This window comes from Lycorma delicatula, chromosome 12 (genome assembly GCF_047948215.1).
Source record: "Lycorma delicatula isolate Av1 chromosome 12, ASM4794821v1, whole genome shotgun sequence".
Classification (NCBI taxonomy): domain Eukaryota; kingdom Metazoa; phylum Arthropoda; class Insecta; order Hemiptera; family Fulgoridae; genus Lycorma; species Lycorma delicatula.
This window is the reverse complement of record NC_134466.1, coordinates 25,572,157-25,598,673: the sequence shown is the minus strand read 5'-3', so window position 1 is coordinate 25,598,673 and position 26,517 is coordinate 25,572,157. Positions and strand designations below refer to the sequence as shown.

Sequence of the window (26,517 nt, the reverse complement as noted above, 5' to 3'; positions counted from 1 at the left end):
TTTTCTGTCGTATTTTTTTACTTAGATTTGCTAACTCTTGTGATTCGTTGTTTTTATTCACATCTTTAGGTTTAAATGATGTAGCTGAATGTATGGTATCGTATTTATCAACAAGGGATCGCAATATATTAATCCATTTATAGTTTCCATTTTCTGTGAATTTAGCCCACATTTTTGTTTTCAACGTTCTATTGAAGCGTTCAATAATAGCAGCTTTTTTTTATCTGAATAGGTGGAATAATGATTTATGTTGTATTTTTTCAACAAGACTTTCTCTTGTGGATATAAAATTCCTTTCTCTGATCCGTTTGAAAATGATTCATTTATTGTTTTTTCAATATCGGTTCCAAAGCAAACGCGACCCCTTTACCTGTCTTGTTCTTTAATGCCACAGCGTATTCTAATTTAGTAAAACAATCGACAACAGTCAACAAATATTTATAACTTTTATTGGTTCGAAAATAAGGTATCATTTCAACTATATCTGCTTGCGCAAGATCGTTTAGACTTTAATTCGATCTTTCTAGTAGGATAATTACGTCTAGCCGTCTTGTGTAATTCTTTCGCTAATCGGCTTTAGTTGCATTCTAAAAAGAAGAAAAAAATAATAATTTACTCCCTTCTACTGTTGTGATTTGCAAGTTGCAAATCTTGAAATGAAAAAACTTTTAATAATTTATTAAAAGTTTTTTCATACAACAAATCTAACTTTTGTATAAAATCATCAAATTCCATATTTAAAAAATAGTAAAATTCCAAGATTAAAAAATCATACACCATTCGGATCTTTTAATTTTTGGATATGTTTTTTAAGTTTATTCAATGTTTCTTCTAGATTTCTATATTGAACACGAATAGCATAATATTTATGCTCTTCGTCATCTTTATTTTTATCTAAAATTATAACGCAATTGTCACTTTCATCGAGTGGAAAAAGTATAGATAAATATGGTATGGCCATGGTTTTAATTTTTTATACATTACCATTTAATTCGTTAATTTGGAATAAATGTTCTGTGTTTACAATTTAAATTACAAATTTCATGTGCAGGGCCAATAAATTTACCACTTGTGTGAGAATGATGTCTTACATGATTTTCAACAATCTCATCTCCACATATAATGCATTTAGTATGTTTTTCATATCTTTTTTATTCTTTTTAACTCATAGTGTATGCTCTTTATTAGTTAACTCCTTTTTGAAATACTCGTATTTATCATATACCGATATCCAGACGGTTTACGAGTGTGTGTTTTTGTAGTATTATTCACTCTCGTAAAAAAACCTCAGGTTCTATAACAATCTTTAATTGTCATTTGATGTATTGATTTATGAAGACGAGACAGTCGTGTTTTGCTGTGATTTTTGTAGTAAATACATTTTCATGGAGAAAATTTAACTAGAAAGAGGGGGGGGGGTCACTCGTAAAAAAAAAATAGGTTCTATAACAGTGGCTCGGTGCTCAGGACTGGTTGGCCTGTTATAGAACCCGGGGCTTCTATACTACGTATAGGTGCCCTTAAAATCCAGGAAGTGATTCTATTTAACATGCTGAAGAAAAAATGTCCAGTGAAAAAAGGTTCAAAAACGCATTATTTTTTAAAGAAAAATATTATTTATCAAGAACGGTTGGAGATAACGCAATAAAATTTGGTACTTTATTTTAAACTAACATCTTTTAATAGGAAAAAAACGATACTCTTAGATGGCAAATTTCAAAATGGCGATCGTTTCAATTTTTCAATCTTAAATATCTTAGTAATTATTAAATTTATCAAATTGTGTTGTATTACACAAATTATGAAACATTTTTTATGAACAAAACGACACCTTAGTCGTTAAAATCCGAAGGAAAAAAAACAGTTATTGCAAAAAGTATCCCTAAACCGATATGGCGGCAATTTTAAGCCAACTTAGCAATTCCAAAACCACGATAATACAAAAACAATATGGCCGCCATATCGGTTTAGGCATACTTTTTGCAATAACTGTTAAGCCCCGGGTTCTATAACAGGCCAACCAGTCCTGAGCACCGAGCTACTGTTATAGAACCTATTTTTTTTACGAGAGTGACCCCCTCTCGTAAAAAATTGAAACGACCGCCATTTTTAATAAAGCTGAATTCGTAACTACAAATAGTTGTAGGGTTTTTTCCGTAGGAAAGGAAAAATTTGCCTAAACCAAACGCCCAGGAGCCCGCACATACTGGGTGTATGGGATTCACCGCCTATGCGGTGGGACCCACGAAAAACCCACTCCCTAACGCAGGGTGGTGGTGGAATTGACGTAAGGCATAACATCAGCACCACCCGCGTCACAGGCACACTTCTCATTCTCATCAATATTTACATAACACACTCAGACACTATTTACACTTAATATTTACAATTAATAATATGTACGGCTCAGAATTAATAAATACACACATCCCAATCCCGTAGGGGGAAGACACCCACCTCGTGACGTTACCGGTCGCCACACCACCCCCTGAGGGACTTTACCGGAGGTCGTCTTCAGATCCTCTTAACTGATACATCTCACAGTCATCAGCCAGGCCTCGGTCAGGATGGCACCTATGTAAATGTCTCGGCAGACATTTGCATTAAAATACAAATCAAATTTTGTCTTCACGTAGGCCTCAAACGGACATTTTCACATCCAGCTTAACATGATTTCCTTAAACTAACTGACCGAAAACGCGGAAGCGCGAACCCTGCGCATAGTCCAGCTTTGACACCACCATTCGTGACTGTAAATGCCTCGGAAAACGAACAAGTCTTCATACCAATCAAAATTATGTTTTACGCAACATAGAAATTCAGACCTGCACCCAAATTAGTCGACGGATTTAGGTCACCTAACAAGGGGAACGTATTTTCATTCCGGTCCGCGCAGGAGCCAGGGACATTCCTACCCGGTCCCATCATGGAATCTCGCGCGGCATTTCCAAGTCACAACCACTACCGCCACCGGCGGAACGAAGCCACGCTCCCGGTCGCACGGGCTATCATATCTCGGCAGCGCGCCGCCCCCACCACCGAAAGCCCCAAATCGAATAAACAACACCAATATTAACCATGGCACGATGCCAGTGTGCCTACCTCCAAGCAATCCAGTGCCTAGGCCGGAACCCTAGCCACCCGGGATCCTACCACGATCGAGTACCTCGATTAAACTCCCTCTGCAGACCTACACACCGCAAGGACGCGAAGAAAACCAGCCACTATAAACCACTCCTCGCAGATCATCCAGTTAATACGAAGATTCAGAAAGGAATGTATTCTCTCAAGTTCTCTAACAGCTTGTGAACGTTCGACCTCGTATCGGGGACAGACGTAGAGGACGTGGTCCACGGTATCATCAGTCCCACAATCCGGGAATTGACTCGAATCTACCAAACTCGCCCGAAAGGCACCATGCCCGGAGAGAAACTATGTGATATACCGATTCAGATATACACCTAAATCAGAAACTATAGGAAATATACCATGCGTGTAGCGACCTACGGGGCGATTCGTCACACCTGACCTGCCAAGACGCAAGGCTCCGGGTCTTCAATCTCTTGCTTTCGTTTTGACATCAATATGTTATTTACCTTGGAAATTTAGCGTTCCTTAATACATACAGCTCAGAATATAACACTATATTCTGACATTCTTTCCGCCTTCATGGCCACTTGCTGCACATGAAGTGAGAAACCCCTTGACCAATAGGGCCACACTCCCAAGTATTTTGCCGCTTCCTAAAGGGCGATCATATTTATCCATCGACCTCGACAGCAAAATGGGGTATTTTCCGCCTCCTCGTCATTGCTACAATTTCAGTTTTCTCAGCTGACAGTTGCAGCCCCTGGACCTGAAGTAATGACTTCATCTTCTCAATGGTCCTTGTAGCTATCCCCACCACCTTCTCCAGCTCCTTCACCGCCACTACTACCGCCAAATCATCGGCGTATGCCAGTAATTGTACTTCCAGCGGCCCCTCCCGCCGAAGGAGGTCGTTGCACCACATTCCACAAGATGGTCCCCAAGATTGACTCCTGCGGCACCCCACTCTGCATGGGCATCTCCTCCCCCTCAGACGTGATACTCAAGTTCCTTCCACTGAGATACAACTGCATCATCCTCAACAAGTAAGGTGAAATGCCCCTCGCTTCTCCAACTGCCGCAATATGGCCTCCCACCTCAACGCATTTAATGCATTAGCGACATCCAGGAAAACAACCAGAGGGGGATCTTTCTCACCTCCCTAGACCTCGCTTCCACCAGCTCTGTCACTTTTTATCAGCATCCACTGCGCTTCTTCCTTTCCGGAAGCCATATTGTTTGGCAGAATAACTTCATAAAGTTTCCCCAGGATACGAGTTAGACAAGTCTCTCTATAACTCATTAGGCCGCCCTCTCCGCTACCTCCCTTGAGGAGGAGAACAATGTAAAACTTGTTAAACTTCTTCCAAAAATGATCAAAAAAACATAACGTGCTCGGGCGATAGTCGTGGTTAGGGAAGCGGTTCACGGCAGTCGAGCACGAATAAAGTTCAATTCATAACTTAAAATAGTTGTAGGGTTGCCTACAACTATTACAGTTATGACACATGACACAAAGATTTCTCCAGTATAATAATACATGGACCAGTTGCAGTAACTATGATTAAAATCCAATTTTCACGTTTATTTGCTCATTGTATGCTTGAACAAAACGTTCAATAGCTTTATAGCTAACAATAACAGTTAATATAATTTGTTTAGTAATGCTATTTTCTGAAATTTGCTTTTCATTTTTCTTTTGTTTATAGATAAGTGTGTAGAGTTTTTACGTCGCCAAGCTGGTAGTTTAAATCTGCCTGTGCGAGTTTTACAAATGGTTCCAAATAAACCTATAGTTCTTATAACATGGGCCGGTACACAGCCTTCATTACCATCTCTATTACTTAATTCACATATGGATGTTGTACCTGTATATCCGGTTGGTATTTAATTTTTTGTTTACTAATATTTTAATTATATTTGTTGTATAATATTAAGTGATAATGAAATAAATAATATCTTTTGTATTCATACTTTCTCCTGAGTCATAGATGTAGGTAAAACAAGCAAAACAAAATGAAATATACGATTCAAAAGTACCATAAATGAAAAACAAATAAACAAAGAATGAAGTATCAGGATATCGTAAAGAAAATCTTGATTTAGGGTTTGTAATTTATCTGAAAGGGTTGAACAGTATAGGATGAGATCGTTTCGATGTTTGAATTAATAGAATTTATGGAATCTCACACAAAAGAAGGAACAAATGGTTACCAAAAGTATTTTCACCTTGGAAGTGTTAAAAAAGAGACCAAATGGTACACCAAGGAAAGAATGGATTAATAAGATAAACAAGACTGGTGTAACAGACCTGAGTAATGGATTCCTACCAATTAAGAAGAAAGTTCCTACCAAAGAATCCAGAAAGGGGCTAAAAGGAACCTTTTACAGGTCCATTTAACAATGGTCCTTTTTAATACTGCCCATTGACACACTTGAACAGATGTAATTTCATGAGAAGAGTTACCAGATCAGGGTAGGAATTTCATGGGAATGTGTGAGGGTGGACGATCGTTCTCGTGCTTCGAGTTGGGTCTGGTCCAGCAGGTAAAGAGGGTAGGAGTATAAATACTCCTATCAGTCTGCGAGATGTTATAATGTCAGTCTGCAAGATGTGAGTCTACAAGGAGATTCTGCAAGAGAGTATCCTGCAAGGAGGACAATGAAGGAATGAATTTCTAATGTGAATTAAGTTCAACCCGATTAAAGTGATGTCACAAGTAATTCCAGTGTTGACAGTACATGAAAACAAGAAATGATTCGGTGAATTACTGTCAGACTATAAGTGAAAGAGATAATGTACTAAATTTCATTCATAAATTGTTACGGTAGTTTTATTTGTGGACAGAAAATGTATTTGAAGTAAAAGAACTAGTAAAATGTATTTGAAGTAAAAGTATTATGACTAGCAGTCATGCTAATGTTTTATCAATAGGACTAAATTATCTTTAACTACCTGTAAATAAATCTGGCAATTACTTTAAATTGTGTTTTGTATGTAATCACTGTTTATTATTATTATTATTATTATTATTATTATTATTATTATTGTTGTGGTTGTAATTACTATGACTATTATTTGCTTATTATTGACATTTTATATTATTATTGTTTGTTGTGGTGATTATTATTGTGAGTTTATTGTCATTTACTATTCTTATTGTTGATTTGTCTTATTTTATGTTCTTAAACTAATAAATTGTACTTATATAAACGTTTTCAGTTGTCAATCTCTCAATATCCTGATCTAGCGTGAACATGTGACAATATAAATGATATTGCTGATAGGTGATAATGTGATTTAATTTTGGAAACAGCAAGGTCTCTGAATAGAAATTACTGCAATCTTGTAGTAAAACTCTGTACGGTTCATTGTTATTGTAATCTCTCAAAATTGTTTGGTTACCAAACAATCGGTGTACAGCAGCCGTCAGTATTCGTGTTTTGTGTATATGTTGATCCATCTTTTTGAAACCAAGTGTTGTTAGTAATTTGTGGAAATGTATGTAGCTTTTGAACAACAAAGTTTTTCACTATGGCTTGATATTGTCTGGTGTATGAACGGTCTGCACTCCACTTGGAGGTTTTTCTTTCATTGTTGAATGTTTGTTTGCTCAAAATTTACATTCATTGGATCACATATCTCAAATTTTGAGATATGCGATCCATAGTGGCTGTTTACACCTTCATCATTTGTAACCAAAGTTGATTGACATCAATGATCCATATTCAGAAATCATCATACAAAATTCATAAAAATCAGGTAGTCCATCTGGAGATATCAAGCAAAGAACTGAGGATGAAAGCCAGAAAAATAGGCTTATGTTCCCCATCCTTGAGTGAAATTCCCAAATATTGAAGTGATATGTGAATAATTGAAGTGATAAATAAATTTTTATCTGCAGGACATAAGGCCTGTATATAGAAGAAATACACCCTGTTAAAGAAATCATGCCAAATTTCATATAAATTTGTCAATCCAGTCTGAAGATAATTAGCAAAAGACGAGCAAATATATCCATATACTGTACAATGGATAGTATATAAACATTGTTACAGAAATTTTCAGTGTTTTGTATTCTTTGGTTAGAAATTGTCATAAAAACTCAAGATCTACAAAAACTTCATGTGCAACACTTGATCCAATTAGCAAATTTCCACTATATTATAGTATACAGTGTAAAATAAAAATTATAAAAAATTGTAATTTTACTTTATTACATCCAATATATCAAATTGTTCATAAAAACGGAAAAAACTATTCTGTAAAGGAAATAGTTTTCTTCCTGATTTCTGTGGCAGAATGCAAATCTTGAAATTCAGATTTTAGTTTAAGTAATGAAAAAAAAAACAAAAAAAATTTTCTCTTTAATTTTATAAAAATTTTGATTTTGTAATTGGAAATTTCAAGAATATACGTAAAGTATTAACCAAGAAAAAGGGTAAAGTCACAGTTTCTTTTTGTTATTTAAACTTTTTTTCTATTTAAAACTAAAATTAATGTTTATTGAAAGCTTTGAAGGTTACACAACTACTTATAATTTGGTTAAAAAATTAAATTGGTAATATCTTTGTTACTTCTATTTCATTATCCAAATATGAATTTTACATAAAATGCCTACTTGTTCGTTCATTATTTAAAGTGTAGGTATCATGTCTAGAATCCATTCTTAGTGGAAAGAATTATAACGTTTTTTGATAATGTCATTGAGGGTTTTTTCGATCCATTTCAAAAACAAAAGTAGGTTTAAATGCTTTGAAATATTCACACCTAACATAAAAGAACAGTTGAGAATGAAATTTGTAAACAAAGATGTACAAGTTAAACAAGTTAAAAGTGGGCAAATTTATGAATAATATTAATGTATTTTATGTATAGAATTAAAAATTAGAATTTCCTCTAATTAGTTTTGATAAGTGCTACTAACATCATAGTTTATTAAAAATTGAAACAGCTTGTATAAGTTTATATTATGATAGCTTGTTTGATAAAGTATTGCTAGTTTCAAACTACTTAATAAGGTAACTTAATCAGTCATTACTGAAACTTACTTTTAATAAATTATTACTAATGAAATGTTAAGGGGACAAAAAGAATGAGGTGTTGATTTGAGCCCGATTCAGAATCTACTGATATGTTAATGAAAAATAATTTAAATAATTCATTTTGTGATATATCTCGTAATGTTTCTACTATTAAATATTTTAATTCTGGATGGAAGTTATTAAAATCAGTGAGAGACTGGTCATTTGTCTTCAAAAGTTAAAGGGAAAAGCTTCATCTTAAATTTGTTTGAGGGAGAAATTATTGCTAGAATTTTTTTTTAACAGCTCTAAATTGCTTTTAGTGGGAATTCACTGCCTCAAGTATTCTACACTAGTTAATTCTTTCATTACAGTACATTCATTAGTTCATTAATTCACCAGGTTATTGAGTTTGTAGTTGTCCAGAAATGTTTGACCATAAAAGAATATTTGTGCTTGATCATTCACACTATTCTCCAGATTTCTATATTTTATTTTGTTTGTGTAATTTAAAATAATTGTTGAAAACATGTCTTTGATGTTAGTGTATGGTATCTTCCACTGGAAGATATTCAGTGGAATTCAATATCATAATTCTATACCAAAAGAAAACTTCCAGAGGTTTTAGTCACTGCTTAGCTTGATTTGAGGAAATGTTTTTCATTATTTGTCTAACTTGTTTTCATATTCTCTCTTTTTTAATTGATGTTATTATAAATGTTCATTTTAATTGTTTTAGGAAAAATGGAAGTACGATCCGTTTGGTGCTGAAAAAGATGCAAATGGTAATATATATGGTAGAGGGGCACAAGATATGAAATGTGTTGGTATTCAGTATATTGAATGTGCTAGACGATTAATGAGAGATGGTAGAAAATTAAGAAGGACTGTTCATATGCTGTTTGTTCCCGGTAAGATTAATTTTATATTTATTTATTTTAAATTTATACATATGACTGAACTAGTATTAGTAGAAAAAAGCTGCTTAAAAGGTTAAAAAAATTGCAAGATGACTGTGTACAATGTATTGTTTCATAACAGGAAGGTTTCATTCATTTATTACTCTGTTTGTACAAGTCTATACAGCTGTGACCTGTATAAAGCACCTGAAGTAAAAAAGACACCAAATCAGAAAGATGCTTTTTCTGTAATGTTGTAATGAAGTAATGATGTTATCTACATGGCCTTTACTTGTGATGAACAGTGAAAGTGTCATCATGTTGCTTGGCCATGAAATTATTCGTCTCAATAAGACTGTAGGAAACTACTTAACACCTATTTTTCAATAAATTTAAGGGTATTCCTGGTATAGGATGCTTATTATTCTTGAAAATTACTATCTGTTTATAAAAACAAATTGTACTTGTGTTTCATATTAAATTAACATAACTATAACAGTTTTGGTGTCTTGACATTTTATATATGTATATATATTTTTTTTTTCTAAAATCGATCCTATCAGGAATCATATTCCTCTGTGTTAAACAAATTATATTAATCTTATCAACCAAAGAGAACAGAATTAATAAAGTAAAATAAAATAGGATGACATCTACTTTATTCCACAATCCAAGGCAAGAGTGTTTTTGCGAGTACCTCATATCATAATTGGTCTTTGAAAATACATGAACTTGGTATATCTATGCGACCTTAATTAATTTTTCAGCCGCCCCTTCTTACATCGTCTCTAAAATAATAGATAAAATGCTTAGAATCAAAATGAATTTGGATTATAAATATAATATGAAGAATCTATCAATAAATAAAAGATTTGAAAATAACACAGGATGGTTAGTTATGACATTAGTAACTTGTACCCTAACATACCAATAGATGAAACAATCAACATAATAAAAAATAAATTAATACAAAATCATGAAAAAAGTAAATAACTTGCAGAAATGTTTGATACAACACTGAATATAGTATATCTTAGTTTTACTTAGTTATATTCAATATACTCAGTAACATGTTAACATGGCTATATTTTGTGAATGGCAGATGTCCCATCTGTAATCACTTTCCTGCCAATTCCTATGAAGGATGATCCCATCTTTGATCTAGGTGGCAGTTGTTTATGTTTTATCGTCGACATTTCCTGGGAGCGGAGGAATAAACACTGTCTTTAATGATACCTCATACAGAAAAGTCCACTGGAATTAAATCCGGTGATTGTGGTGGCCAGGAAATTGTTCCACCACATCCAATCCAAATCGGCTACTGAGATACTTGACAACTGCACAATGACAATGTGGTGGCAAGCTATCTTGCTGGAAAATGAATTCTGTGTCCATATCCTGTTGTAATTGTGGCATTAGATAATGTTCAAGCATGTCCAGGTATGATATGTGCCAATTGCAATTGACTGCAAAAAAGAAAGACCATAAATTTTTTGATGTAGATTTCACTCACTCCATATCTAAACATTATGTCGATTCACTTTACTGCTGGTATGGAAGTTACTTTATCTTAGAAAAAAATTCAATCTCAATTTTGTTTCACATGTTTATGCAAAACTCAGTTCATGTTTTTTTTTTTTTTTATTCACTCAAAGCTTGTATCAGTTGTAATTTGTAGGATTTAAATGACAGTTGATTACATAATATTCTCCATACTATAACCCTATGAATATTCAATTCTAAGATGGTGCGTCCCGTTGATTTACCTCTATGAATGAATGCATGTCACACTTGTTTGACTGCTGCTTCAGAAACTGATTAACTACCCTCCTGACCTGTTGTCCTATGTGATACACAATTTTTTTCTATGAAACAATTGTACCATGCAGTAAAAGGCTTTTTTTGAGGTGGTTGTTTGTGATATTTAGTCACAAATTATCTCCGAATGGTAGTAGCAGATTTGGATTCATGAAACAATAAACAACAGTGAGCATGCTCTGCACCGGTATATGAGTCCCCATGATGACTGTTAAAATAACTCATTCATGTACGTCACCTAGTGAGACGTCAGGAGATAACTGTGTTAGGTAGGAATTTAACTTGAAGATATACTGTATTCAGTGACATATCAAACAATTCTGTAAGTTATTTACTTTTTTCATTATTAAAGGTTATTTTTGTGTAATTAATTTAGAAATATTCTGTATAAATATGCATAAATAATGTTGTGTTTTTATATTTTGTTTTATATAAGTACTAGCTGGTTTCAAAATCAATAAATCGCTAAGGAGGAGGATATATAGAATTCAAAATTCTTCTAATTTTGACATTTATTGTTAGCATTTGATTTGACCCACATGTTTTTCCTATATGTATGTTTAATTGTAACTACAAGAGCAAAAAAAAAAATCATACACGATTCTAAATGGATAGTAGATAGTAAAAAAACAAATTATTTTCAGTATTGATTTATTTATATACAAAATAGTTGTGTTATAAGATCTGCTACTATATTGAATGAATGAATTACAGTAGTAAAATTTATAATTTTTTTGTAATTATTATTACTGTATTGTTATTTAATCTTTATAAACATTTAAGAAAAATCTTATGGTTTTTTTGACTAGCAGTATGTTCAGTCATGTAAGCATGTTGTTTCTTTTTGCTCTTATTTGTTGGTGTTGCTTCTTCATACTTGTTTATAAACATCTCAGAAAAAAATAAAATCATATGATTTTTTGATGGGCAGTATGTTCAGTCTGTAAGCATGTTCTCAGCTAAGGGGGATGCACACATAAACAAACACACATGCAAATGGGCTTTAGTAGGGTAGGGTATGTATTTTTATACCCATTCCAGGTATAAAATTTTATATTGATTTTATTTTCTACAGTTTTATGCATTTAATATTCAACTTTTTTTTCACCAAATAAATCTATCTAGGTGTAATAATCAAAAGTGATAATTATGGAATCAAATATAACTTATTTTAACAGTCAAAGATGTAGTTGATTAATAATAAGGAAATTGCGCACTTATGAGCTTTATTTTGAATTTTCATTTTGTAGGAATGAGAATGATTAATTTTGTATCAGTTTACTGTTTTCTATATAAAACTATTTTGACTTTGTGAATTTTAAGTAAACATTTTACTTGGATCATTTTGTTATATGATATATATTATTTATAGGATGAGCAATTTAAAACTGAACAGAGCTGTTTTCATTACTTCAGCCTTGTTATGTTTATCTTTTCTTTTTTTTTCTAATAAATTACCAAACCATTTGAAAAATCTATCCCTCAATTTATTTAAAATACAATTAAAAGATTTTCTTTTACCCATAAGTTATTACCCTGCCGATGAATTTTTAAATAACATTAATTAAAAATTTAAATAAACATGAATTTCCTGCATTCTGTTTAACAAGAAAATAAATAGGTGCTCAAATATTTTTCATTAGAATTTTCTGAATTATTTTTTTTATGCCCAGTATCTTCATCTAGTGTTTATATTTTAAATAAGTATGGAATTAATCACATCTGTTGTTTATTTTATAATTAATTATGCATTCTGTGATTCTGCTTTGATCAAGATTTTACTACTGCGGTTTTTCTTGATCTACCCAGGGAAATGTTGAGGCAGCTGCACTTTATAACTGGTGTCAGTTGATATTACTATTGATAATTTTTTTTGTTTGCTTTTTACTTCCTTGTACACAGTAAAGGAAGTATTGTGATCGCAAAAAATTTCAGTTTTAGATTTCAATGGAAATATTTATTGATCATCCCTGAATCCATTTTGACTAGTTTTGGCATGGTATCTGTACGTATGTAACTCGCATAACTCAAAAACGATCAGCCATAGGATGATGAAAATTTTGGATTTAGGACTCCTGTAACATCTAGTTGTGCACCTCCTCTTTTGATTATGATGACTGGACCAAAAGTGTTCAAAAAGCCAAAAGTAAAAAAAAAATTTGATTTTGGACTTTTTCTTAACTGCAGTAATAATCCCTTCATTGAGAGATATTCAACAATATATTATAAGTGGTACTTATTTTCATTGGTTCCAGAGTTATAGCCAAATAAAATTTTAATTAATGAAATATTTGGATCTTACAAGGGGAAGGCATAACAGTTGTAATCCAACTTCCAACTTTTCATCTCCTTTTTTTTAAATTTAATTATATTGATTTATTAATAATTATTAACCTCTGATTGTAAAAAAATTTACAGTATATAATAATTCAATAATAACAAATAAAAAAAAAAAAATGAAAAAATATCAGGATTTATTAATGAAATAAAATTTTATGTACTTTTCATTTAAAAAAAATGTGTATATCTCTTTAATATATATATATATATATATATTTGTGTGTGTGTGCATGCGTGCGTGCTTGCGCACCCCACCCCCCACCATCCAACACACACGGCTAGATTCCTAGCATATAATTGAAGAACTAATGTAATATGCTTAGATAGCTCACACTCAAAATCTGTCTTTATTAAACATTTTGCTGCCCATTTAGATTATTTTTGCTTGTTAAATATGCCATTTGAAGATAAATTTAATAGATTGTTGCTTGATTATTGTGGGCAAGGCAATAAGCTACATTACATTAAAGCTAATAGAAGTCTTAATTCAGTGACAGTCACTATGAAGAGGTAATTTGTGTTTACAGATTGCATAAACACCAGGTATGTAAATATGAAATCAGAATTTGCCCATAGATCGCCCTAATGTAGTTACTGTCAAACCACATCATTGGCACCATTTTCTTTGTTTGACAACTGAAAGATTTTCAAGTCACAAAAATACAGGTTTCATACAACAGCATAATTTTAATTGTTGAACATGTTGGGTTTTGTACCTAACTACGATTTGCGGACAGCATTGATTTTCTGTTACCATTTAAAGAAAACTGTTGCAGAATCGCATCAAATGTTTATCAAAGCTTACGGTGAGCATGCTCTTGGTAAATCACAGTGCTTTGAGTGGTTTAAAAAATTCAAAAGTGGTAATTTTGACATGAAAAATGAAGAATGTGGAAGACTGTTGAAAAAGTTTGAAGACAGCGAATTACAAGCATTGTTGGATGAGGATGATGCTCAAATGCAACAACAACTCCGGATCAATTAAATGTAACATGAGAAGCTGTCTCTATATGTTTGAAAGCCATGGGAAAGATCCAGAAGATGGGAAAATGGATTCCACATGAAGTGAATGAAAGGCAGCAAGAAAACCGAAAAACCACTTGCAAAATGCTGCTTGCCAAGTATAAAAGAAAGTCATTTCTCCATCGAATTGTAACAGGTGATTAAAAGTGGATGAATTTAAGAATCCTTAGTGTCAAAGATCATGGGTAACTCCAGGCAAACCATCGACATCAATTTCAAGGCTAAATCGCTATGGAAAGAAGACAATGCTCTGTGTTTGATGGGATCAGAAGGGTGTCATCTGTTATGAGGTGCTAAAACCTGGCAAAACTGTTAATACTGAACGCTACTGACAACAAATGATTGATTTAAATCAAGCATTGTGTGAAAAACGACCAGAATGTAAAAAAAATGTAACAAAGTGATTTTGCTTCATGATAATGCACCATCACACACAGCAAAACCAGTCAAGGAAACGATTAAGGTGTTCAGTTGGGAAAAACTTTCGTATGCAGCTTACTCACCAAACTTGGCTCCGTCCGACTACTTTTTGCATTGATGGGACACACACTTACTGAGCAGTGCTTCACTTCTTATGAAAATGTACGAAGTGGCTCTATGACTGGTTTGCCTCAAAAGAGCACAGTTTTTTTTAGTGTGGCATTCATAAATTGTCATAGAGGTGGAAAAAATGTATAGCCAGCAATGGACAACATTTTGAATAAAATATTTTTTATAATTTTCATACATTAAACGTGTATTTTCTATACAAAATTTCGGTTTCATATTACATTCATTTTTACATATTTTTTAGTTGCTGTTGGTTTGCTTATTGAAAGGTTTTATATGCCTATATCCATTTGTTTGTTTTACATAATTTTTTCTTTATGATTGAATTTTTTTTTAAATAAATGAGAATTTATGTTTATAAATTATATTTCGTGCAATATAAGTAATTGTAACAAGTGGATCAACCCAATCCTGATTTCTCAGTTGCCTGTCTATGAATACAACCTTGTTAAACTTATCCTATTACAAGTTTCAAGTAGGAAATAAATATTGGCTGTGATAGTAAAACTTTCTTTCATTCTTTTTTGTTATATTTTTTACTCTCTTGGTATTTTAATATAAAATATTAGTTTTGGATACTAAAGATGATTTTTTCTTTACTGATTTTTGATCACCCACAATTTGAGTATCAGGCATTTTTGCAAATGCAAATGTTTCAAGAACTTCCTAGTCCAAAAAACACAAAAAGTTATAAATGTATTGTTTATCAAAAGATACCTTTTACACTTTGCCAGTTTTTCAATTTATTTTTTCTCAATTAATAAAAAGTTGATTGATACTTTATCAGTTTTTTCACATTATTTAAAATGTTGTAGGAGGTAGCTGTTGAGCAAGTGTATTAAATAGGAACTACATTTTTTCTCCTTTTTTTTAGATTATATCTAAATACAGTATAATTTTTACTATAAAAACATCATAACTTGGTCATCTGGGATCCAAACTTTTTTACCCACAATTTTGATTTTGTTTTTTCAACTGTTATTAATGCTCCATAATTTTTAAGAAAAAACCATTTAATCAGGGGCTCAAATTTTTTATTGAACATTATGAACTTTTTTTGTTCTCTTTTAAATATTGCATAATTAAGTCAATAATGTTTAAAATTCTATGAGGTAATGTAAATAAAAATCTCTTGTGAGCAAAGCCAAGAACATTGTTCAACCCTTTGCTGGCTTTTTTTTGTAGCTTTTCTGAAAAATTATGATTTTTTTTTTTTAGTTCACTTATCATGATTTTTATAACAATTTCAACCAAGAAGTCAGGTTTTTCCTGTTAAAACAGTGTCAGTAGTAAAACAAAGATATTTGGTTAAATAGAGTCGTAATAAATATAAAAGAATGTCTACAGTGTTCATTTAAATAATAATTTATAGGTAAATTATTAGTAAAAGTACACAAGATAAGTTTATCTGAGCATACTATAAATATATATTTAAATATGAGAATTGTGTGTATTATAATTACTAGCATTAAAATATACCTTGTTTTTATTATCATATTTAAAAATTGAATGTTGTTTAAATAGTTATTAATTTTCAAGCCATCATGACAATCTTTCTAGGTAATAAATTTCTTTAAAGTAACGTTTATTATTTTACTGCTGTATATATTTATTTAATAATTGTGTTGTTCTTTGTGTGTGTGTATATATATATATATATATATATATATATATATATACATATATACACACACACACATATACACACTGTTATAAATATTGCTGTAATCTTTATGCAATTAACACTTAATAATTCAATTTTGAGTACACGTGAAGTTGTATTTAATAATAACACTTATTATAATACTTAATATTACTTAATAATACTTATTATAGGTATCATATTTTATCAGTTTTTTTTCATACTAATTGTGTTAATTGCAGTATTTTTAATAATTTTTATACAATTTGAAATCTATTTTTTTATTATTTGACATTAAACACAGATTATTACTAAATTCAGTTTATCAAAAGTGAATGATATGTAGTTTTGTGTGTAAAATTTTTTATCTAAAAAAATTCCACGTGTTAAAAAAGGTTGCACATCCAACTCTGGCTAGTGAGGTTAAAGCCCTTAACAGACAGCAGACTACTAATTAGAAGAAAAATTGTTAATAAGCCCAAATTTTGATGATTTCGTGGATTCACTTTGGCATAAAACTAATTTTATTACGTTCCTTGGCATATTTCTTACCCAGTTTCCCCTTCCCCTCTTAATAATATAATGGATTAATAATATACCAATAAACAAAGCTTTTATTCTGATTGCTACATAAGAGTAATAAATTCTTGTTATCTAGAATATTGTGTTTATTTACATAAAAAAATTACGTTTTTTGTTTTGGTGAAAATAGATTTTTTTTTCAAGTATAGTCTTATTACTTTTAATAAATATAAACATATAGATAAGTCAGCATTTTTAATTTTCTTCTTAATGTATGTCAGTTTACATGATTCATACGTATGGACACCAAACAATGATCTGGCAGCCCATGTTTGTATCTTGAACATTTGTTTCACATTTTTGAGAAAGCCCTTAAGAGATTATTATACTTTAGGTGGGAGTATACATATTAGGCTACATAATAAATATTTAATATTATTGAAAAATGTTTTATTAAAGACACTTCAAAACAAAATGGTATGGTTTTGTTTTTGTTGGAAACAAAATCAATTTGTTCATTCCAAAAGTATTTATCATCTAATAATACATCAAGAAATTTCACTTTATAGGCAACAGAGATGACTATTGTTATCATTAATGAAGATTCTACCCAAATAACCATAAAAACTGTATTGTTGTGTTGTGTGATATTTAAAACCATGTAATTTTATTATTAAATATTTTAAGTATTAATGAAATAAATTTTTTGTATTATACTTGTGAGTATATGTCATCTGGTCAGCATATTTTGTTTCTAGTCATCTGTTTTTAAAACTAAAGACTTTTTATTAATTTTCTTTATATTCTGCCCAAGATTTTGGAAAACTTTCATTTTCTATTTGAATATCTTTATCCCTACAATTATTTAAAGATTACAGCTTTTGAACTTTATTTTCTAACTCTATGAAAAATGGTTTGTTAACTCCAAATTCAAAAAAGGAAGAAGTGGATTTTCAGTTTGATCCAAGTTATTTTATTATGTTAGTCAAGCCTTACTGTTATTCAAATATACAGATTTTTATGTTTTCTCGTGGTGTGTAATTTCCAAAGTATTTTCAAAAAAAAATTAGAAAACTTAAGGTAAAATATAAATATAAAAAAAGAATTTATATTTTAATCATATTTACTTACAAATAATTGACAATTTGTAAATACGAGTATTTCTATTGAGAAGTCTTGGATTTTGTTAATTTCTCAGAATATAAATTCATAATGTCTAAGTGAAGTTTATTTTTTAGGTTTTACGTACAAACGGCAAAAAAAGTTTCAAATCGAAATAATGGGAACAAACTCAAATAAAGAAAAAACTGAAACAAAAGATTCTCTTTTGCTTTAGTTTTGGTATGGATAACAAAGATAATATGAATAATATTATTTTAATTATGTTAACAATACACAGATAGATCTGACTGCAACAAAATATTACACAATTTACCATTTAGTGAAAACTTTAGAAAATTTGCCAATTTAGTAAATGTGGCACTATTCATACAAAATTCATTATTTTCTAAATTTTACTAATTTATAACTATACATTATACTATATAGTTAAAATTAATACCTAATTTATACAGGTATTTCCTACAGATCACATTTTAGTCAACAGATAAAATATTGTTACATGTAAAATAGCTTTATTATTTTCGCTATTTTTTTTTATCTTTATATAAAATTGTTCCTGTAAAACTATTATCAAGTTCAATGAAGTCTTTCCTAAAATACAACTTTTTTGGAATTATTCGGTAAATAAGTTTGAAGTAAACAGTCAAAAAGATTGTGAATTCCCACTTGTTAGCTGTGTGGTTGTGAAACAAGGCCATTTTTATTGTTTGTGATACGTAGTAACTGTATATTATTATATAATTTAAAACAAATAGGATTAGCTATGCCGCTGCAGGAAGTAAGGAAATTGATGTGTATGTTATTTAAATTAGTCTTTGTTAAAAGGATGTATCTATCCCTCTCTTGTTTGTTTGTACAGTTTGATGCGTTAGCCTAGTTGTGAATATGTATGCCCACTTGCATCTGTAATAAGTTGAGTTATTGCTGTAGCAATCTTTTACAGTAGCCATTTCTTTCTATTTTGTATATATATAAAAAAGAATATTTCTTTGTTCAAAAAAAGTTGATTAACACAATATTCTTGACCAAATTAGATTGTAACACTGCAAAAAATGTTGAATGGAGATTTTAGTAAAATCTCTTAAAAAAATTTTTTTACTCTTAATTCATTTCATCTCTTTCCGTTAATAAAAATAAATGGTTTATAACTTAAAATGTTGAAATCTAAATTTTTCTCTTCCACTCCTGACTTCTTTTTTCTTCATAATTTGTTAACATTCTTTCCCTTTTTCATCTTATTACTATATTTTTATTAAGTCGTGTGTAATTATACTTCCCCAAAGTTCATCAAAATAATTAAATACAAAAATGGGCTGTTAGATTTGATGTTTATAAGTATGAATCATGAGCCAGCCTCCATGGTGCAAGTCGTAGCATCTTGGCCTTTCATCCGGAGGTCTCGGGTTTGAATCAGTCAGGCATGGCATTTTCACATGCTATAAAAAATGTCATTCATCTGATCCACTGAAGTAATACCTACGGTGGTCCTGGAGGTTAAAAAAAAAAAATGAATTTAAGACCAATATATAGAAAATTAAAAATTTTAACTTATCCTAAACTTGTCTGTTTAAATTTATTAATGTGCAATCTTTGCTAAAAAAAATGGTAACTTATTCTTAAAAAAACAACAATATTGATGTTCATCAAAACACTGGATAACAGAAGTGTTTAACTCAATATAATATTTCAGTTATGAAAAATAACTTTATTATGCTTCATTTGTCATTTTTAATAATTTATCAAGCCATTTAAAAAATGTTTCCACCAATTTATTTAAAATAACAAAATGTTCTTTTGTAGAAACATTATTCTGAATTCTGTGTTTTATTATACTTATTAAAAATTTAAAAATAAACCTTGTATTTATCTTGTGCCCCATTCAATGCACACAATGAAAATTATCTCATTACGTCTTCTGAATTTTGCGAGTTATTTATTTTTAAATGTTTATTATGTTTATTGTCTTTTATGCAGTATTTATGTTTTAAATAATTACTATTTTTTATTGTATAAGTAATTATTGTATAATTTTGTAACGCTGCTTTATCAAGGTTTTACCCATGGTTTCCCTTGATTCATCCAGGCAAATGGTTTGTGTTCCTTTTTTTTTTGATGGAGTACCATATCTACCTTACTCCTGAGGTGAGGTGATCTGTATAATGTACTAGCAATGCTTTGCTCTATATATATATATATATATATATAGTTAATTCAACATAATTATCATACAAGGAAGGGACTTACTTTTCTTATATTGCTCTTCTCAACAATCTGTATATCTACCTGTTTCAAAGAATTTCTCACCATTTAAAGAGCTTTATTTTACGAAACCATCCTAATCTAGAAGCCTGTTAATTATTACACCAGCTTTCTAGATTTTAAAGAATGAATTTATTGGCTAATATTTCACGAAATGAATATGGTTTGATTTTTTTTATTTTTCTTGGCAAGTATGATCAGATCTATAAATAGTAGATTTTTACTTTTACTTAGGTATTGTAGAATATAGATTTTATTTTATTAATTAGAAATGTTTATTTTGTTTGTTGTTAGATGAGGAAATTGGTGGTGCTGATGGTATGGGTGAATTTGTTAAATCTGAGGAGTTTAGAAGTTTAAATGTTGGTTGTGCACTTGATGAAGGGATGGCTAGCCCCGGTGAAGAATTTGTTTTATTCAATGGTGAAAGATCTATCTGGCGTAAGTATATTATTAATTAGAAACTCCTTTAATAGTGTTTAAAAATTTATAGCACAAACTTTTCCTTCTTAAAATTTGTATTTATTAAGATCTGTTGCAGTGTTTAGCTGTTTCTGATAGACTTAGCTTTGAAATAGTTATTGTTTATAAATATAAACTGTATTTTATGTATGTTCTTTTTAAAAAGAAGCAGGAATGCATTGCTGCTAGCATGTACATTATCATTCATTAATATTAAAATTTCTATTTAAGTAACATAAGTTTCTAAAAACCAACAAAAATGTGCCAAATAAAATAATTTTTAAAAAACAAATAACCCCACTATTAATTATACACATCTATGTAGAATAATTATGAGAAACAAAGCAAAAATAGTTAAACAAGTTTTTCTTTGCTTCTAGGAATTTTTTCAGTATACAATAAATACAATTCAGGATACAATTGCTAAGATTAACAGACACCTGGATACAACATAAAATGTAGGAGCAATTTTAATTTTCACATCACTGACTAACGTACTGTATCCTGAAAAAAATACCGTTAAGAAAGGAAAGAAAAATTTGACAATTTTTTTGTTCATTTTTCATAATTATTCTAGGTAGTGTACAATTAGTAGCTGGTTTTTTGTTTTTTTAATAATTATTTAACTTTTAACCATAGAGTAGCATATTGTATCCATTCCTGATGTGATATATTTAATGTAGATATTATGTACTGATAAAAACAAAAGTTATTAATTTTTTTGAGTTTTCCTTCTTAATTTAATTTAGGTGTATGATTGCTTATGATTCTTATTTTAAGAGATTTTAATAATTCATAAAGTTTTTCTTTACATACAGATTTACATGTTCATTGTCCTGGCACACCTGGTCACGGTTCATTATTACTACCCGATACAGCTGGCGAAAAATTAAATACTGTCATTAACAAATTTATGGCCAGACGACAACAAGAAAAAAATAAACTTATTGCTAATCCTAATTTAACCATTGGAGATGTTACAACAATCAATTTAACAATGCTTAAGGTAAGATAAAGTGTTTATTAATGTATGGTATTATTAATATTATTATGTCGTGGAAAAATATTTTAAAGAAGGAGAAAAATTATTGTAAATGATTTTGATTTGGCTGTTATCATAAGAACTGTTCACAGTTTTTATATGATGAAGAAAAAATTCCAATTTTTAAAAGAAAATTGAAAAAAAGAACATATATATTGAAGGCGAGAAAAAAAATCTTGAAAATGTTTTCTTAAAACTGGCTTCAAGTATAAGAAATGTAAAGATAAAAAAAATTTTCTTGGAAAAAGATGACTTAACATGAAAAGGAAAATATATGATTTATAAAGAAAAATGATCAAAGGTTATTTAATCAGTTGAAATCTGAATTCATGGTGGGTACATTGTTAGCAAATTCTGGCAAGATTCTACCAAAGCCAATTGTTAAAGAACAATTATTCACTTTGGCAGTAAGGATAGATTGTTTCAGGTGTTCTGATTATGCTTAAGTGGAAATCTAAAAAACTGTTTTCTTACTGAAATCATATGTTTTACTGAAATCTATGTTTTCTTACTGAATATTCAGTAAGAAAACATTCTTTCTGAATATTCTGAATAAATTAATTATTGTCATGGGTAATACAGCATACCGTTCAGGACAAATTGACAAACAACCAAAGACTGCTATGAGAAAAAGTTAAGTATAAGAGTGGTTGTTGACGTTGATCCTAACACAATGAGAGTAGAATTGCTTCAGATAGTTATCTATATCCATCTCGCCTGAATATTATTGATGAGTTTTTGCAAGCGGAAGGGCATGAGATAAGATGCCTTATCATTGAACCTGGTTAAATATATCTGGGATCATTGAAAATGCAATTGCTAAAAAAATTTAGAACAAAATTATAAATATATTATATAAATAATAACAGAATATTTCAAAGAAATGATGACTAAACATTGGTTACCAACTGTGAAACAAATTAAGTAGTTTGAGAAGAAAATGATTGTTAAGTGGAGGAAGAAATTCAGCAGCTTGAGGTGTCTAGCAATAAGGAAGGTGACGTTTCAGGCTTCAAACAAATAGATTCAAATTAATTTCTTTAATGTAAATTTTAATTTCTTTATTGTGATGAAGCTATAATTAAAAAAAACTTTAAGTTATGCAACATTAAAATTTTCAAACTATGGGACTTTAAACTTTTAAATTTTAAGTTAAGGAATCACTATATTATATTTGAGATTTCCTTATACATTGTAATAAATATTAAATTATTTATCACTTGCATTATTTTTTTCATGTGCTGCATTTTTGAAATCTTTTCTGTATTTTGCATGTATTAAAATGAAGGATAATAATGTATAAGTACATTTTTGCATATAAATAGTACATGCAATATTACTATATTGCATGTACTATTTATATGCAAAATGTAAATAATACACAAAATGTACTATTTACATTTAGCATGTAAATAGTAAATTTTTAAAGTTTTAAGGCAGTGAATGGTTAAATATTTTATAATAAATGAAAAAAAAAGTTTTACAATATGTAAAAAAACAAACGATCATAAACTATTCAAAAAACTTTTATTTTTACATTAAACTATCCACATTGTACATCCACATTGTGTGTACTAATTTTAATACATAAGGATACTACAACACATACATACATGGTAATAAGTGGCTATCTGCCGATTTATGTGCTCAAATGCTGTATTATCAATCTGAATGTCAATGATTAATCATTGTGATATATCAATCGCAAGCTGTTAGCACAAATTTTTTCCGCATGTGAAATTAAGTGGGTTGTGCTGTAGATTAGTACTGATTACAGCATTGTGTGACATTACTTTGGTCATACATTAGTAACCTTTGTATGCAGAAAGACAGAATATATCAAAAAGAATAACCTGTTCTCAAAGTCATACACCTTCGCAACCATACATGGTCAGTGAGTAAAATTTGCACCACTTGAAAGTGCATGTCCTAGAGTTTCAAATATTGCCACCAGATGGCAATACTATGCTCAGCATATGCTAATCTCAATTGTAAACAGCATCGTGTCTATGCAACAAGACATTTTATTTTTTCAACAATTTAGCAAGACAGAGTCTCTAATAACGGTTCAGCATGTTTCAAGATCCATCCATCACCAGCTAAGAACATTCTTCGGTGGTATAAACATTTTGAAGGACTGGGTGTTTATGTGAGGGGAAGAGACCAGGCTAACCATAGAACATACACTTCAGAGGAAAATGTACAATGGATTCAAGAAGCTTTTCAGTGAAGCATAAAAAAGTCCACTTTTATGTTAGCTGAGAATTTGTGATCATCATATGAGTAGCATTTATTAAGATGATGATGCTTTCACTTAAGGCTGTACTGATTACAACCATTATAAGCTCTTCATGTAAGTGACAAATGAAAAATCATAAATATTTCTGTGACATGCTCTTAGTTGATAGCAGACGATAAGTTCTTACCACAGCTAATTTTTCGTGATGAAGCAACATTTCATTTAAATGGTAAAGTTTGACATCACGATGTTTGCATATGAGAACTTGAGAATCTGCAAGAGATTGTACAGCAGGAGTGAGATTCACCTAAAGTTGACTTTTTTGTGCAATTTTGTTTCCAAAAATTTATGGCCATTTCTTTTTTAAGGATTCATATTAACAGGGCATTCTTAACTTGAGATGCTACAGGACTGCCTTTTTTCACAACTAAATGAAGACTGAAAAATTTATTTTTCAGCAAGATGGGGCTCCGCCACATCCAAGGTCATAGGTTTCTAAATGAAACATTCCCTTGATGCCGGTTTGCATGTATGGGAGCACATGACTTGGCCCGTACTTTTGGCCCCCAAGATCCCCAGACATAACACCTTGTGACTTTCTTGTGGGGATATGTGAAACAAAATGTTTATGTTCCACCATTATTTGCTGAATTGGATGAACTGAAAACCAGGAACACAGCTGCAGTAACTTCTGTAACAGAAGACAGTCTGCAATGCATTGCAGAAGAATTCGCCTATTGTTTTGATGTTATCCCTGCAGGAAAGGGAAGGTATATAGAACATTTATAACTTGGTAAGCAAAATTTTAAACATTTTTGAATTGTATGTAATTTGTCTTGTAGTAACATATTTTTATTTAGAAATACATTTATTTTAAATCTGGTCATTTTTTTTTATACACTGTACTATAATTGTAACACACACACACACACATATATATATATATATATATATATATTGATCTTCAAATTTAATTACATTTTCTTTGTATACTCATTTTTTATTATTACAAATGAAAGAGTCTGTTCTTGAAAAAGTAATAAGTAATCTCATATTGTATTTATGTTTTTCCTTTATAGGGTGGAGTACAGAATAATGTTGTCCCGCCAGAGTTGATTGTTGGATTTGATTGCCGGTTATCTGTTGATACAGATCATGAAGAATTTGAGAAATGGGCTAAGGTAATAAATATTGGGAACTTATAGCCAGTTGTTTAAAAAGATAACATATTTTTAGATTTTTATTGTTTATAATAAATAACAAAAGTTCTATTTTTCTCTACTTATAATTTTTGTTATTGGAGAACTTAACCAAAATAAAATCAGTTAACTGCATCCTGGTTTAACCATCATAGTAAACAGCTTATTATTTTATCTTTAGTTTATTGTTACATTCTGAAAGCTTTTAAAGGGTTATTTTCATAAAACAATGCAGACATTTATCTACCTTTTTCTTAGGAATCAAATACACGTTAGTTTCTTTTTTCTGCATAAGAAATATGGTCAATGAAAGAATCAATAAAGCGGCTAAAGAAGTTTGTTACCCACTCTGATTATGTGTATTTTCTTAGACATCATTTGAAGGTAGCTTGGGCAGAATGATTTTGTACATCCCAGTTTCACTAAGTTTATATATTGTAACGCTTATTAGGAAAATACAGAGCAGGAAAATTTCAATTGAGCCTTGTCTTTCATACAATAGAAAGATTTATTTTTTGAGATTAGCTACTTACTCATTTACTGAAATGATGGTAATAGGCAATAAGTTGATGCTTCGTGTTGTAGCTAATGTGCATACACTGTTGTCAACTAAAAAAAGTTTATTAACAAAATTTATTCTTGCTTGTTATACAATAAATCATTCATAGGGTTGTATCCTTTTTGAAACATTTGTTACAAATATACATTTTAATCATTTATTTTTGAATCAATTAATTAAATGAATGGGTGGTACCATTATTATTGTCATCATCTTTTTCTTCCATTCCCTTATCACCATTGCGGCAGATTGCTGCCAAGAAGTTCTTGGGCTTCCCCTCTTTCACCTATCTACTGGAATCCACTCATACACTTTAAAAGGTATCCTACTGGGACTCATCCTTTTAAAATGACTGTACTGTTGCAGTGGTTTCTTCTCCGTGCTTTCTAATACATCGTGATCTCTACCTCATTTCATTCTTCTAAGTTGTTCTTTCAACTTTAATCTACAACATCATCTTAAGAAACCAGCTCCATTGAAAGTAGCTTGTTTTTCATTCTTACATCTACTACCCAAATATCAGCCCTCATAGGTTACACTGTTTACAAAATTTGTTTTTTTAACCCTGCTGAAAATCTACAGCGAATTTAGTTTCCTAGTTATATCACCTTACTGTTATTTACTTATGTAATGATATCCTGATCACCTGCAATCAGACTCAAGGTAATGACAACTTCCTATTACATTCTTAACATCTTACCCTGTGTCCATATCCGAGACTTTTCCTTTC

General features: G+C 30.5%; 1 protein-coding gene across 7 annotated transcripts in view; it reads left to right on the top strand.

Annotated features, from left to right (window-relative positions):
* The window catches only part of LOC142332878 (aminoacylase-1-like), an 86,588-nt gene that overhangs the window by 17,227 nt on the left and 42,844 nt on the right, over positions 1–26,517 (top strand). For all 7 annotated transcript variants that reach the window (XR_012758427.1, XR_012758428.1, XR_012758429.1 and 4 more), the window contains exons 2-6: positions 4,797–4,966; positions 8,852–9,023; positions 20,581–20,727; positions 21,567–21,754; positions 25,109–25,210. Coding sequence is in view for 4 of the 7 variants with exons in the window: in XM_075379568.1 (XP_075235683.1) it covers positions 4,797–4,966; positions 8,852–9,023; positions 20,581–20,727; positions 21,567–21,754; positions 25,109–25,210 (779 nt within the window). In the remaining 3 variants the exon portion in view is untranslated. The remainder of the gene's footprint in view (positions 1–4,796; positions 4,967–8,851; positions 9,024–20,580; positions 20,728–21,566; positions 21,755–25,108; positions 25,211–26,517) is intronic.